General features: G+C 36.5%; 1 protein-coding gene and 1 pseudogene across 1 annotated transcript in view; one reads left to right on the top strand and one right to left on the bottom strand.

Annotated features, from left to right (window-relative positions):
• Nucleotides 1-4,907, bottom strand: part of LOC121981111 (regulator of nonsense transcripts 1 homolog) — a 23,674-nt gene extending 18,767 nt beyond the window's left edge. Inside the window, exons 1-8 of the mRNA XM_042533469.1 lie at nt 4,219-4,907; nt 1,973-2,224; nt 1,730-1,900; nt 1,554-1,604; nt 748-840; nt 539-634; nt 273-323; nt 77-195 (exon numbers count right to left, since the gene is read on the bottom strand). Coding sequence (XP_042389403.1) covers nt 77-195; nt 273-323; nt 539-634; nt 748-840; nt 1,554-1,604; nt 1,730-1,900; nt 1,973-2,224; nt 4,219-4,752 — 1,367 coding nt within the window. The 5' untranslated portion in view covers nt 4,753-4,907. The remainder of the gene's footprint in view (nt 1-76; nt 196-272; nt 324-538; nt 635-747; nt 841-1,553; nt 1,605-1,729; nt 1,901-1,972; nt 2,225-4,218) is intronic.
• On the top strand, nt 4,751-16,283 carry LOC121979813 (annotated as a pseudogene).

Raw genomic sequence — 16,283 nt, 5'->3', positions numbered from 1 at the left:
CCGAGGAACAATATTCCAACATTATTAAAATGAGATCAATAAAGTAAATTGTAACATACACTAAAATAAAACTTACCCACTGACACTTGTCTCATCCACTGCAAAAGTCTTCATAGCTCCTTGCATTCGGTCAAAGCTAGTACTTTTCCAGACAAAGTCCACACTAAAGCCATGACTCAAATCAACAGGGACTCCCTGGCAAAAATAAAGATGGTATTAGCATGTTTCTCCCAGCAAAAGAGAATCTAATAAAAGAAGTAATTTGTTTAAACCTGGCTCGCACGAAGTTCAAGTGCAACCTCTTCTTGGGCAGTTAGCTTAATCTGCATACAACAACAACAAACTGTTATAGTCCCAAACCATTTGGGGTAGCTTAATCAACATAGAAAACATAAAAAACTGAACAATTTTGAATGACCCAGTAATAGTGATAGAAATGTGTTCATTTGAGTCAATGAATTTGACCGCAAATAGTAAAAAACTTGAACTCATGCATATCATCTATTTCATAATTCATGTATATAAATTACTAGCATACCACATGTCCAACAGATTGCCACGCAGGATGAGCTGTGTCACCGGAGTATCGCAGACGTAACTCATCTCCAGGAACAAGCCTGAGTTCATTGTCTTCCTATGATAACATTATAATAAATTCAGTTAAGGATTGGCAATAGAGAAAAACACAGTAAATGACATTAAAACAATTTGTCAATTAACAGTGAAATATAAATAACTTGAGACAACCTTAGGAAAGACAAAGTAGGCTACACGCTTCTTATTAAGGCCAACATCCCAGCGTACGCTAACATTGTCTTTGCTTTGTGATTCTTTCATCATCTACACAAATACAAATATTGCAAGTCATTAACATAATCAAGCAAAAAGTGAGCATATTTATTAGAGCACCCACATTGGTGTTAATATATGAGTGTTATGACATCTAAATAGTGTTACAAACCAATATGGATGAATGTTATAACACTCACACATTAACAATGTTCAATTCTTTGAACGTGGTTAATGAGCGGATTTTATATAAAAAAAAATAAGAAAATAAATTTTGGATATAAAAAATAAAAATGAATAAATGGATAGTGGGACCCACAAATAAACAATGTTAATGTTAAATGAATGTGTGTGTTAATAAAAGGAAGGTGTTCATATAATAGGTACGTGACATGTTATTTGAAGATGTGGCATATATTAACGTTCAAACCAATGCGGATGCCCTAAGCGATTGGAGAAACAATTAAAACTTGGGACTAACATAGCTTGAAGACAACCATCAGAAACAACTAAAGTTGCATGAATTAGTTAGAAATATCTTATTAGTGTGAATGCCTATGTGCATAGCCACAGATATATTAACCAGAAGATCTTCAAACATTAAGTCAAATTGGTCAGAATATTCATGCTATCAAATAAGAGTGGTAAGAAGGAATAAAAACACCTAATTATAATTACTTAGCATATATGTTAGTTGGAAGAAGATCAATTTCATCTAATTTAATAAAACTGTTTAAACTGTAAATTAAAGCAAGTTCACATACCTTATCATAGTCAGCTTCAAGCTTTATCAGTGGAGCAAATACATTTTGGTACTGGCAAACCAGGGAAAAAAATAAAATAAAATAAGTACACTAAATCGACCCTACAGATTAGAAGCCCCAATACAGATTAAGCTAAAGACACCCAGCAAACAATTAACCTCCGGACAGAAGCTAACCTGGTATGCATCTTCATACTTCAATGAAACAGGCTGCGGCTCATCATCAACTCCAGGTTTCTCAAGATCTTCTAAAGAAGCATCAGGGTTTGTCTTCCATAGCTCTTCAAGTTTGTTAATTTGTTGAGCACTTATTTGGCGTGCTCTCAGTTGTTCCTGTTCAGAAGGCACCTGGTAAAAATAACCAGAGTAAGTGACATGGACATGAAGAACCACTACAGAATGTAAGTGAAAGTAGCAAACCTTAACGAGCCATGGTAGAAAACATCTATCATCTATAAGGGGACACCACTGACTAAGATCCCAATTCATGTCCTTTAATGCATTGACATTCAAACATGGTTCTCTGCACAAGAGAACAACAACACTTTCCGTTGTAGCAGAAATAAATCCAAGAAGAAAAACATTCCGGCAACCACAATTATAGCATTCAAGAATAGTTTCTCCCAAGGGACTGTCCTTGTGGAGACAAACTTCCTTGTGCTTTGCTCGCACCTAAAATCAATTAATATGTAACCAGTAAATATCAATCCACATATCCAAAATGTAACTAGTATAAACAGGATCTCACTCTATAATAGTAATCTAACAAAAGAAATAATTGCAGTTTCTCAAACAACATGTTGATCCTTTATAAACAAACAAGGTACAAATAGCATATGGTTAAATGTTGCATGACAAATGTAAATACCACCTAAAAACAGTAACAACATTAATTGATCTGGAGGGGGATTGGTTTCAAGAGACTTAGCCAGCTTTGGAAGACATAAAACACATGTAGATATAGGCAAAAAAGTTGAGGGAGGTAAAAATACAGAATAGGTAAAAGGAACTCAAAAAACAAAATTAGCATGCCACCAAGAATGAAAATTAAATGGGTGCTTTGCTCAAAATTTTTACAGTTGCCTGCCAAGGCTTACCCATAGAATGCAATACGGTACTAAATTCGACCTACAGGCCAAATCATCACATGCAACATAAAGATGATTATTCTGAGCAGTTATCAGAACTAAAATCACTTACAAAAAAGAATCGACTTTTCCCAAAACAACACCCTTCCTGTACATCTATCAAAATGCTTTTCATATTATCATCTCAGTAATCATCTATGCACACACTATGGAATTCATTTGCAAATTCTTCCACTCGAATGCCTCAATATAGTCAAAATCCTTTCATGAATGCCCACTTGAGCACCTTAATAAACCTATGGTACAAACTTCAATATGAACAAATACAAAATGACTAGTGACAACTACAGAAAACAAAAAAAAAAAAAAAAAAGAGAGAATCTACCACGTTCCATGCCTCGCCTATCTATGGACAAAAAACTCACTTTATTTGGGCAACCAGATCCGACAAAATAAAACTTCCATGAACTGGAGAAGGTTCATCCCAAAAGTGACACATAAAAGCAGCTAAGCATCTTGAATTTTTGACCTTTTTTAAAGTTTAGATTTATTGCACTAGGTAGACTAGGCAACACACTCACAAAATTCACAATAACAATTAAGTGGCATTCTAATTTTCCACAAAAATAATTAATCCGATCAATCATCAAAGTTCCTTACATGCACAGTGTGTAGTGTGTTTCAACTATGCACCATCCAATATCCAACAGTGCAGCCATTAGTCACTCGATGACAAATATGGTTGGTAATATATATATATATATATATATATATATATATATATATGGGTTTAATTTTGCAGATGAATATAACCTTGACATGCACAAGATTCATTGTCACATTGATACAGCCTTTCACCATTGGTAATGACTACTAAATTATAAAGTAGACCTGTTCCATAAATCTTAGCTTCCTAGATACACTATTTTTTACATTTCCATGACTAAATCTATTAGCATCAGAAAATTTCTACTTTTCCAAATAAAGGAAACAACAAAGTTATTTGGAAGGGACTTAAATAAAGACCATAGAAACTCTCAAAATAAAGTCATATAACATTTGCATTGATGGGAAATTATTTATAGCAATTATACTGCAATTATCCGGCTATGTAGTAGGGAAAGTACAGGATGTTGCAGATAAAAATTAATGAATGAATTGAAGAGAACAATTAACAATGAAAAACAAAAGAACAAAAGAAAAGGAACGCTTGTATAAGGTGAATGAACTTAAAATTTACTGATTACAGGAGTGCATATTGCATGCCTAAAACAAAACAAAAATTATTATAGAAAGAAGGGTGAACCCCTCAAATTAGATTAATTGGATGTAGACGTACTTAACATGTAATGCCGATGGGCCCTCGTGTTTCCAACAAAAAAGAAAGAAAGGCATTCTCAAATAAATGGTTAGATTACGTATCACTTGAGAGGTAATGAGGAAAATTCAAGTAAAGATTAACATGGAAAAAAAAACTCAATGAGGGAGAAAAATACAGTTGGTTTCTCCCCGCAACAGTTATCCAAAGTGTGGCCTGTTAAATAAAGAAAAGTAAAGCATTACTATCTGGGCACTAACCAGATGGTTCACGATATGAGAACCGGAGGTGTTCCCCCTCGAGTTGCAGAACCACTTCCTGCACGTCGGAATGTTGCACCTCACGACACACGCCGGATTCTGCACCCCACAATACTTGCACGCGTGCTCCGTAAAATTCCCCTTGCCAAACTCGTAACCCTCATCTCCAGTCTCCTCGAAGTTGAGCGCGCCCATCCCAGCCGCTAGGGTATCAACCGCCGGGGCAGTCGTCTGGCCGCCAGCGGCACCCCTGCCCTTGGAGGACGAGGAAGGAGCGCTGTGGGGCGTCGAGACGGAAGGCGATAGGGCGGGCTCAGAAGCCTGCAGATCGGAGGCGGGGGACTCCGGCGCGGGCTCGGGCTGCGGGGAGGGATGCGGCCAAGCGGGTGATCGGGAAGGCTGCGAGAGCTCTTGGAACGCCGGGTACTCGTCGAAGTCGTCCTGGGTGTTGAACTCGAGGAAAGTGTAGGCGTCGCCGCCGGTGTCCGGCTGCGAAGCCGTCTCGTAGAGGTTGTTAACTGACTGCGCCGCCATGGCTAGCGTCACGGACAATGGTTAGGGTTTCGAATCGCTGGTTGCTCGCCTCAGATCGGCGATGAAGTGCGACAGAGAGAGAGAGAGAGAGAGAGAGGAGACTGGGGCGAAGTTTTATAGTTTAGGACATTTTTAGGGATTTACGAGACGAAGATAAAAACAAAACGGAAGAGGAAGTCGGAAGGACGGTTCGGTACTGGGGCTATCGATTACGATGTAGGTGTTAATTTTATGGGCTGAATTGGGCTCCTTAAATTCTGGAACCAGGCCCAATTGTGCCAAAAGGAACAAATTCTTCAAACAAAATGACCAGCTTCAAAAACTTATGGGCATAAATCAAAAGTCATTTTTTTCTTAAGCATCAAGTGCTCGTTTTTTATTTATAATCCATCAGTAACTCACTCCCGTATTATTATTAACTATTTTTAAAATATAGAATTCCCATATTATTATCTTCTATTCTCTCATTCCATTAGCTAGTTATATAAACAGTCTGATTAACCAATTGTATGGACAAGATAAATTCTGATTATAACAACTACAATTTTATAGTTATTATAATTATTATAGCAACTAAAATTTATATTTACTACAACATGAATATTATTGAACAAGATCAAATATATATTGCAACAACTATAAATTTTACCTACTATAACTAGATATGTTAATATCCTAATATAAATAAAAATTTAGATGGTAATAATTATAAAATTATAGTTATTGTAACATAAATATTTTTAAACATGTCAAATCTGTCTAACACCATATTTAATACATGTAACAAAGATTTGACACTTAATTTAATGCATGTAAGAAACATACATCGGATAACTTTATTATTTTGCAAAGATGACAATTTTATTATTTTATAAGGGCTGATGGGTGGGAGACATTTTGATTTAAAAATAAAAATATATATATCTTTGATTTGAGAAAAAGGATACATTTTGATTTTTTTTTTACCATTATTCATTTATCAAAAATTGATGACTTATCTAAAAAAAAACAATTTAGCAAATTTATATTACAATTAAATAAATCATATCATATATGACCATTGAAAAAACTTTCTAAATTCCATAGCTTTGATCCAATTAAACACATTATTTTGACCTATTTATTGTTGGTGCGGGAAACATCCGACGATCGAACCTTAGTTTTGATAATGGCAAAGGATTCAAAGTTAAGTTAGTGTGTGATCTAACATATTTGAATAAGTGTTTCAAGAAAGTCCTAGCTGCGGTTAGGCAAAGGGAAAATCCTAAGGGGCGATAACCTTAGGTCCTAGGGGGCGGTAACCCTAGGTGGAGGAAAACCCTAAGGGGCGATAACCTTAGTGTTAGAGTGTATACTAAAAGCCTAGCTTTTGGTATAAACATTTATCTAGAAATAAGAATCACATTGGTCAAATGTCTACATTTATGATATATGTAGTTGTTCAATTAATTTATATTGTAGATAACATGGTGTGTGGTGTCACACATAGAGGATCATGTTATCAGTACCTTATAAATTATAAACAGTAACTCACGACCATAATGGAAAGGAACAAACCATTGGAAGGTCGTAGTGTAATTAGGTATTAGTTTATCTTAACTATATAATTACACTAGTACACTTAGAGTGTATTGAGTAGGACCATTAGAGGTCGTTTCTTTTATACTGACTTTATAAAGAAACAAAGACCTCAGTTATTATGGAAGTGTGTGCTCTTAATCCTAATATAATAACAAGCACATATATTTGATATTTATTTCTTTAATTTATCAATGGGTGAGATTTAGTTCGATAAATCAATAAGTCCGATAAGTTGGGAAATGATATCACTTATAGTGTGTGTTGTTGATTATAGAAGGAATCTATGTCCTAGTAATCTAGGTTGAGAATGACCCCAAGAGGAGCTCATAAGGATTGTCATGTTAAACCCTGCAGGTGGACTTAGTCCGACATGACGATAAGGTTGAGTGGTACTACTCTTGGACTAGAATATTAATTAAGTGAGTTGTCAGTAACTCATTTAATTAGTGGACATTCATTATCTTAAACACAGGGAGACTAACACACTCATAATAAGAAGGAGCCCAAAAATATAATTTGGGATTGGTACGGTAGTTCAATAATAATTCTTTAGTGGAATGAATTATTATTGATGAAGTTAAGTTGTGTGTTCGGGGCGAACACGGGAAGCCTAATTTCATCGGGAGACCAAAACCAATTTCTCCTCTCGGTCCCTATCGTAGCCTCTTGTATATAGAGATTTATACCCACCACATACCCACCTTCTTTCCCAACCAATAGGGGTCGGCCAAGCCAAGCTTGAAGCTCAAGCTTAGGGCCGGCCAAGCCTAAAGGTTGAGCCTTAAGGTGGCCGACCAATAGCTTGGAGCCCAATCTTAGGTGGCCGGCCGCATCATATTAAAAAGGAATTTTTCTTATATCATAGTTTTAAAAGAGAGTTTAAAAATTAAATCTTTCCTTTTAAAGCTTTCTACAAAAGATTAAGAAAAGATTTGAAATCTTTCCTTATTTGTAGATTGAAAGGAGATTTTATTTTTAAGAAAAACTTTCCTTTTTAACCATGATAATAATTTAAAAGAGAAGTTTAAAAATTAAATATTCTCTTTTATTAGTTTCTACAAAAGATTAAGAAAAGATTTGATATCTTTCCTTATTTGTAGATTGAAAAGAGATTTTAATTTTTAGAGATAACTTTCCTTTTAGAAATTATCCACATGTTTAAAAGAAGAATTTTAATTTATAAAATTTCCTTTTTATTAACCAATCATGAAGGGATAAAAATTATTGGAGAAATTTTTATAAATTTCCAGAAACAAATTAGGAAGTTTTAATTCTTGTGTGAATTAAATTTTCCTTGTTTTGGGAAATTAGAAGTGGCCGGCCATTATTATTAAAAGAAGAAAATTGTTTTTTAATTAAAATAATTTTTCTTTTTTATGACAAAAGAATTAAGGAATTTTTTATTAAAATTTTCTTATTTGTCAAGACCAAGGATTATAAAAGAGGGGGTAGAGGTGCCTTCACGGGTGATCAACTCTATTATTCTTCTCCTCTCTTTTCCTCCTTGGTGGCCGGCCCTAGCTTCTTCCTCTTCTCTTCTTCTTATGGCCGGCGGCAACCTCTCTTGGAGCTCTTGATGGTGGCCGGTTCTAGCTAGGAGAAGAAGGAGAGAAAGGTGGTTTTGTTTCTTGCATCCCTTGGAGCTTGGTGGTGGTGGCCGGACCTCTACTTCTCTTGGAGAATTGTGGTGGCCGAAACTTGCAAGGAAGAAGAAGGTGCTTGATGGTTCTCATCTCGGAAGATCGTTGCCCACACAACGTCCGAGGTTAGAAGATGAATACGGTAGAAGATCAAGAGGTCTTTTTAGAAGGTATAACTAGTAATTTTTCCTTTCCGCATCATACTAGTTATTTTTGGAAATAATACTAAATACAAGAGGCATACGATTCTAGAGTTTCGAATTTGTTTTCGATATAGTGTTCTTTTGTTTTTCTTTTCCTTGTGATTTGATTGTTCTTTTCGGTTAACCTAAAGTTATTTTAGAAATTAAATATTAGCTTTCTATAAAAGGTTTTGTCTAGTCGGTGGTGGTTGCTCCCATATCCAAGAAGGCCATGTGCCTCGCCACGTCAGTACTGGGAACCGATTATGGAAATTAATATTTAATGGAATTAATAACTTAAGGTGACTTGGGTCGAACGTGTTAAGTTCCGCAGGAGATCCAAGTCAAAACCTAAAAGAACAAATAGATTAAGTTTTGGATCAAATGTGTTAAGTTCCGCAGGCGATCCAAAATTTAATTTAAAAGAACACATGGTAGCTAGGAAAAGGTTCAGACCTTTGTACAAAATTTTTGTACAGTGGAACCTCTAGGCTTTCCGAGTAGCAACCAACACTTAGGTCCTAGGGGGCGGTAACCCTAGGTGGAGGAAAACCCTAAGGGGCGATAACCTTAGGTCCTACGGGGCAGTAACCCTAGGTGGAGGAAAACCCTAAGGGGCGATAACCTTAGGTCCTAGGGGGCGGTAACCCTAGGTGGAGGAAAATCCTAAGGGGTGGTAACCTTAGGTCCTAGGGGGCGGTAACCCTAGGTGGAGGAAAACCCTAAGGGGCAGTAACCTTAGGTCCTAGGGGGCGGTAACCCTAGGTGGAGGAAAACCCTAAGGAGAGGAAACCTTAGGTCCTAGGGGGCGGTAACCCTAGGTGGAGAAAAACCCTAAGGGGCGGTAATCTTAGGTCCTAGGGGGTGGTAACCCTAGGCGGAAAGTCCAGTCGGTCTGGAGGATCAGACTGGCGTCAGGTAATCTCTCCTGAGGGGAGTAGGTGAGGACGCGTTCCCCGTAGAGGGAACAGTAGGCGTCGGGTCGACCTAGGGTTTCCGGCCGAAAATCCGAAGTCAGACTCGGACAGTCCGAAGACTGTCAGTTATTCCTTACTATGTTTTATCAGATTCTAACACTGTCTTGCAGGGGATTTTGCTCGGACTAACCTTGTTTTGCAGGTGAGGAACCTGCTGGAAAAAGGTGGTCCGGGCGCCCGGGACAGGTCCGGGCGCCCGGGACCAAACTTTATCCCTGCCGTGACTTCGCCACGTGGAGCATCCTGGTTGGTTGGCCACGTCACACTCCAGGCGTCCGGAAAGGATCCAGGCGCCCTGAATGTCATATAAAAAGAGGGTTGAGGTGCAGCTTCAAGGACAACGATTTAACAAGCCTTCCTTCTGCTGTGTGCTGCTCAAGAAACGACTCTAAAGTGCCGTTACAGTCGCCGACGACCTAAAGCTTCAGTTATTATTTTGTTGTCGGTATTATTTCAATTCCAGTTGTACTTATTTCCTTGTACTTATTCACGATATTATAGTTGTTGCCCACCGGAAGCGATCAAGGATCGCGGGCCTTCGAGTAGGAGTCGCCTTAGGCTCCAAACGAAGTAATTCCCTGTGTCTCTGTATTTGACTGTCTTTATTCCGCTGCTCATTACTCTATTAGTTTCACGTACGATTTACGGATTTCGAAAAACGAAATAGCCACGAGCGCTATTCACCCCCCCTCTAGCGCTTTCGATCCATCAATTGGTATCAGAGCGGGGTCGCTTTGAATTGGTGCAACCACCATTCAAGCATTTTTCGTGGCTTTGTCGTTTATATAGGTTAAAAATATAACCTTACGCCTTTCGTTTTTTCCCTCCAAAACTGTTTTTGAAAAATTAATTTTCATCTTTTCACCATTGGTTGGAATTAACAAAATATTGCATTTTCAAAAATTTGTAGTAATATTTTTTTTAATAATATTTTAATAATATTTTATCATTTTTTTCTCTCAAAATTCCTGAATTACTATTTTTTATCTCTCTCCCGCATTACTAATCCAAGACTAAGTCTTGGAACAAGTTTTATTGTGTTTATTTTGCGAGATTGTCTTTCTAAGATGACCCATCAAGAAGGCTACAACACTGCTCGCCCACCGCTCTTCTCCGGAGATAATTTTGGAGATTGGAAGGGTCGGATGGAGGCGTATCTCCAGACCCACTTTGAAGTCTGGATGATCGTCAAAACCGGGCTTCAACTGCCAACTGGCAGCGCCGGCAAGCCACTACCGTACGAGAACTGGGACGCAAACCTTATCAAAAATGTAGAAGCAAACGCAAAAGCAACGTATACACTTCAATGTGGTTTAACGAATAAGGAGTTGAATCGCGCCGGCCCATTTTCAAGCGCTAAGGAGCTGTGGGAGAATCTGATTGAGCTACACGAAGGTATTCTTGATACGAAAATAGGTAAGAATGTTTTAATAAATAAATTATTTGAGCAGACTAATACTATTCCGGCCGAGGAAGGTGTTGCGTTATTTGCAGGAACAAGTAAGACGAAGAAAGCACTGAAGGCAACATGGTCCGAGTCATCAGATGAATCCGGGTCCGACGAAGAAGAACCGACGAGCTTCCTCGCTCTACCAGTACAAGCAACCGTGGCGGAAACTGAGTCCGAGTATGAGTCAGAAATCGAGAGCGAATCCGAGACTGAGTCTGATCGAAGCCACGAATCTGCATTCGTTTCCGAAGGACCAAAACCGACTGTAAGTTCACTACTCGCAGAATTTCAATTAGATAACTTGCATGAATTATTACCTTACTTAGTAAAAAAGTTGGCTAAATCCAACGTCCGGGTTAAGTCGCTCCAAAAGGAGGTAACGGTCCTTAAGGAAGCGACTGACTCGAGCTCTTTAACTGAGTCAGTTCAAACTGGAAGTTCAACTCAAGTCCAACAACTTGAGGAAGAGAATTCCAATTTGAAAGCTCACATTAAAGAACTCAAGGACACATTGGAACGGTTCACCTTGGGCTCCAAGAATCTGGATCTGATTCTTGGAAAACAGCGAGCCGTTTACAACAGAACTGGACTTGGATTTAAAACTAAAACAAAATACAAATCATATTTATCGCTAGTTAATAGAAAAATTGTCCAAGCATGGGTGCCAAAATCTAACTTGGTTAATCAAGTTGGAAATAGTCACTATTGGGTCCCCAAGGATCAAGTCTATTACCTTGATAGACCATATCGAGGCTATGATCCAGGGGGAGCTAATAGAAAAACAATATTAAGAACATAATTCAAATTAATATTCAAAATTAAATTAAAAATTAAAAATTCAATTAAAAATTCGAAATTTATTATTAATTATTAAAATTCAAAATTCGAAATTAATTACTAAAATTCAAAATTCAAAATTAAATTCAAAATTCGAAATTAATAACTAAAATTCTAAAATTCAAATTCGAAATTAATAACTAAAATTCAAAAATTTAAATTCGAAATTAATTACTAAAATTCAAATTCGAAATTAATAACTAAAATTCTAAAATTCAAAATTCGAAATTAATTATTCAAAATTCAAAATTAATTATTCGAAATTAATTCAAAAATTCAAAATAGAAGGAGGGTCCAGAAAAGCTGGCACCCCTAACTAATCTACCCGAAATGGGTAAACAAGAGTAGACTACCCGGCAGGGTAATTAAGGTTAGAAAAAATGGGCTAGGTTTAACTTGACCCATGGTACTGGTGAAATTTTTGGATGATAGTAAGTTAGGGAAGCTTGGGCATCGCATGTCTAGGAATATATGGCTTCGACCTGGTGTATTTGGCCAAGTGGAACTGACCGAAGCTACCCTTAAATGGATCCTAACTAGTTAGACCAAGGTTTAGTATTAAGTTCAATGGGTAGGACTATTTGGAAAACCTCGAAGGCATGATTACTTTAATGAGTACCTTGTGACTCACCATAGCCCAGAAGTTTATCCAAAGAATGCTTACTTGTTGAACCCAAAACTAAACCTGAATCTAACACAAAGCTAAACCAGACCCTTAAATTCAACCATAATTCATCTCACAACAATTATAGAATTCTCTGATTGAAAATTTAGATGGGTGAGATGACTAAGGAATTTTAAAAATTCAAACTGATAGTTATTCAAAATTCTTTATAATCTTTTCAAAATCTTTTAAAACTTCATTTCAAAATTATTTGAAAAATCTTTTCAAAATCAGTTCAAAATCTTTAAAACTTAATTTCAAAATTCTTTTAAAAATTATTTGAAAAATCTTTTCAAAATCAGTTCAAAATCTTTAAAACTTAATTTCAAAATTCTTTTAAAAATTACTTGAAAAATCTTTTCAAAATTATTTCAAAAATCTTTTAAACTCAATTTCAAAATTAATTCAAAATTATTTCAAAAATCTTTTAAACTCAATTTCAAAATTATTTCAAAAATCTTTTAAACTCAATTTCAAAATTATTTCAAAATTATTTCAAAAATCTTTTAAACTCAATTCAAAATTATTTCAAAAATATTTTAAACTCAATTTCAAAATTTATTTCAAAATTATTTGAAAAATCTTTTAAACTCAATTTCAAAATTATTTCAAAATCATTTCAAAATCTTTTAAAATTCTTTTAAAAAATTTATTTGAAAAATCTTTTCAAAATCATTTCAAAATCTATTTGAAAAATCATTTGAAATATCCTCTGAAAAATTAATTTCAAAACCCTTTTCAGAAGTTATTAAATTCTTTGAAATTCTAAACTCAATTAATTTTTCAAAATAATGGTCACCTATTTGGAATTCTAACTGAGATTTTCAATGTTGTAAATTAAAGTAAACTCCATCTCACACCCACTCATATGCTAAACATGCTTGTTAATCTAGAACGAGTGAGATGGAAAATTAGGAAAATAATTTTTTAACCTCTCATGCTTGAACTCCTGAACTCAAAAATTTATTAAGGTATTAATTAAGGGGGAGTGATTTTGAGTCGGTTTTAAAATTAGTTTTTCTTTAAAAATTTTGACTTGACATCAAAATTAAAAAACTATTTTTGGCATATCTTCGAAAATTCAAGCTATTTTTTAGCTCTAAAAATTATTTATGACCTGACCTTCAAATTATAACTCCTCTATAAGCTAAAGGTTTTCAAAGCTAAGTACTTAATTAAGTTTTCTCTAAACTTAGTTAACTTATTTTCTAAACTTAGCTAATTGGCAAGATGTTCTCTAGAGGCAATATTAAAGTTTAAGCATGCTTGTACTTAAGGGCTCTAATACCTGATCAAAATCAAATCTTGACTCTTGCTTGGACCTTAGGACAACTTGTACTTAAGGGCTCTGATACCTGATCAAAACCAAATCTTGACTCATGCTTAGGGATCTGATACCTTACTAAAACAAAATTTATAAACTATTAAACACTAAGGTTATCGCTTCTCCTTTGCCTTAAGTATCTTTGAAATTCGTTCCTCTTAAGCAGCTTTTCAAAAAAAAAAAAAAACTTTTTCAAACTTAAAACATTCAAGTGTCCTCTATTTTGAAAATTTTTTAAGCTGCAATTAACTTCTTTAAGTTGAAAATTTTCCTTGGAAATTTTCTTTAAAAACCTGAATATTTTTTTCTTTTTCCCGGAAAATTTCTGAAGTTGGAAATTGTGTTTTGAAAATTTTTCTGTGAAAATTTTGGAAACTCCTCAAAATACACTAAGTTAAAAAGTGCACCTTTTTTTTCTATATCTCTTCAAGCAAAAGGTGTTGCCCTTCACTTGCTCCTTGCCTAAGTTAAATTATTTTCTGCTAAATTCCGTCTTGAAAAGTTAAAATTTTCAAAACCGGCTCATTTTTGATATATGGCAAAGGGGGAGAGTAGAGAAATTCAAGTAGAGAAATTCAAAGAAATATTCTAAAGGGAACTTGTATTAAGGGGGAGCTATTGGCTATTAGTAAAAAAAATTCAAAGAGAATAACTTATATTAAGGGGGAGCTATGTTTATCTGGCTATCACGCTTATCTTGGTTCTTGTGTTTATACATAACTGCATATTTTTTACTTAACATTGAATTTCGGTTGCCATTATCAAAAAGGGGGAGATTGTTAGTGCGGGAAGCATCCGACGATCGAACCTTAGTTTTGATAATGGCAAAGGATTCAAAGTTAAGTTAGTGTGTGATCTAACATGTTTGAATAAGTGTTTCAGGAAAGTCCTAGCTGCGGTTAGGCAAAGGGAAAATCCTAAGGGGTGGTAACCTTAGGTCCTAGGGGGCGGTAACCCTAGGTGGAGGAAAACCCTAAGGGGCGGTAACCTTAGGTCCTAGGGGGCGGTAACCCTAGGTGGAGGAAAATCCTAAGGGGTGGTAACCTTAGGTCCTAGGGGGCGGTAACCCTAGGTGGAGGAAAACCCTAAGGGGCGATAACCTTAGGTCCTAGGGGGCGGTAACCCTAGGTGGAGGAAAACCCTAAGGAGAGGAAACCTTAGGTCCTAGGGGGCGGTAACCCTAGGTGGAGAAAAACCCTAAGGGGCGGTAACCTTAGGTCCTAGGGGGTGGTAACCCTAGGCGGAAAGTCCAGTCGGTCTGGAGGATTGGACTGGCGTCAGGTAATCTCTCCTGAGGGGAGTAGGTGAGGACGCGTTCCCCGTAGAGGGAACAGTAGGCGTCGGGTCGACCTAGGGTTTCCGGCCGAAAATCCGAAGTCAGACTCGGACAGTCCGAAGACTGTCAGTTATTCCTTACTATGTTTTATCAGATTCTAACACTGTCTTGCAGGGGATTTTGCTCGGACTAACCTTGTTTTGCAGGTGAGGAACCTGCTGGAAAAAGGTGGTCCGGGCGCCCGGGACCAAACTTTATCCCTGCTGCGACTTCGCCACGTGGAGCATCCTGGTTGGTTGGCCACGTCACACTCCAAGCGCCCGGAAAGGATCCAGGCGCCCTGAATGTCATATAAAAAGAGGGTTGAGGTGCAGCTTCAAGGACAACGATTTAACAAGCCTTCCTTCTGCTGTGTGTTGCTCAAGAAACGACTCTAAAGTGCCGTTACAGTCGCCGACGACCTAAAGCTTCAGTTATTATTTTGTTGTCGGTATTATTTCAATTCCAGTTGTACTTATTTCCTTGTACTTATTCACGATATTATAGTTGTTGCCCACCGGAAGCAATCAAGGATCGCGGGCCTTCGAGTAGGAGTCGCCTTAGGCTCCGAACGAAGTAATTCCCTGTGTCTCTGTGTTTGACTGTCTTTATTCTGCTGCTCATTACTCTATTAGTTTCACGTACGATTTACGGATTTCGAAAAATAAAATAGCCACGAGCGCTATTCACCCCCCCCCCTCTAGCGCTTTCGATCCATCATTTATAACTTAGTACAAAGATTGACAGCCAAGTTTACAATACAATAGTTGTTGAGAAAAAAGATCCAAGTTTACAATAGTGTCATTAGAAAATGGAAGAGATTTTTTTCCCGAGGGCAATGCACTTAATGAGAATAATAATTCATTCTTCTTAACAATAAGTCCTGAGGATTTTTTGGTTGATCATGATATTGCTCTAGGTTTGCAGGCAACTACATTGATTTTAGTAAAAAATTTAGTAAAAAGTACTTTAAATGCACATGGTTCCAAGCTAATACTAGATAAAAAAAGATTTTGGTTATAATTTTCCTTATGACAGGCTCAGGCATGGCAATACTTGTGATATTTCTATTTGGGACGCTTTTAATTTGCCAATTTTATGGATGTTAAATATCATTGGATGGGCTACTTTTTATTGACATTGGAAACATATCACATTATGGCAAGGTAACATTTCACAATTTAATGAATCTTCTACCTATTTGATAAAGTGGTTAAGAGATTATTTATGATTAAACTATTCACAATTTATCAATGGATATAATCCTTTTCGTATGAATAGTCTATCTGTATGGACTTAGATGTTCTTGTTTGGACATCTTATTTGGGCTACTAAATTTATGTTCTTAATTTCTTGGTGTGGATATTGACAGGAATTGATTGAAACTTTAGAATGGGCTCATGAACGTATACCTACGGCTAATTTGATTCGATGAAGAGATAAGTCAGTGGCTCTTTCCATTATGCAAGCAAGATCAGTTGGATTAACCCATTTTTCCATAGGTTATATATTTACTTATGCGGCTTTCTTGATTGCCTCTACATCAAGAAAATTTAGTTAG

The sequence above is a fragment of the Zingiber officinale genome, chromosome 5A (genome assembly GCF_018446385.1).
Source record: "Zingiber officinale cultivar Zhangliang chromosome 5A, Zo_v1.1, whole genome shotgun sequence".
Classification (NCBI taxonomy): domain Eukaryota; kingdom Viridiplantae; phylum Streptophyta; class Magnoliopsida; order Zingiberales; family Zingiberaceae; genus Zingiber; species Zingiber officinale.
The sequence above is the reverse complement of the archived record's forward strand: the minus strand, read 5'-3'. Positions and strand labels throughout refer to the sequence as shown.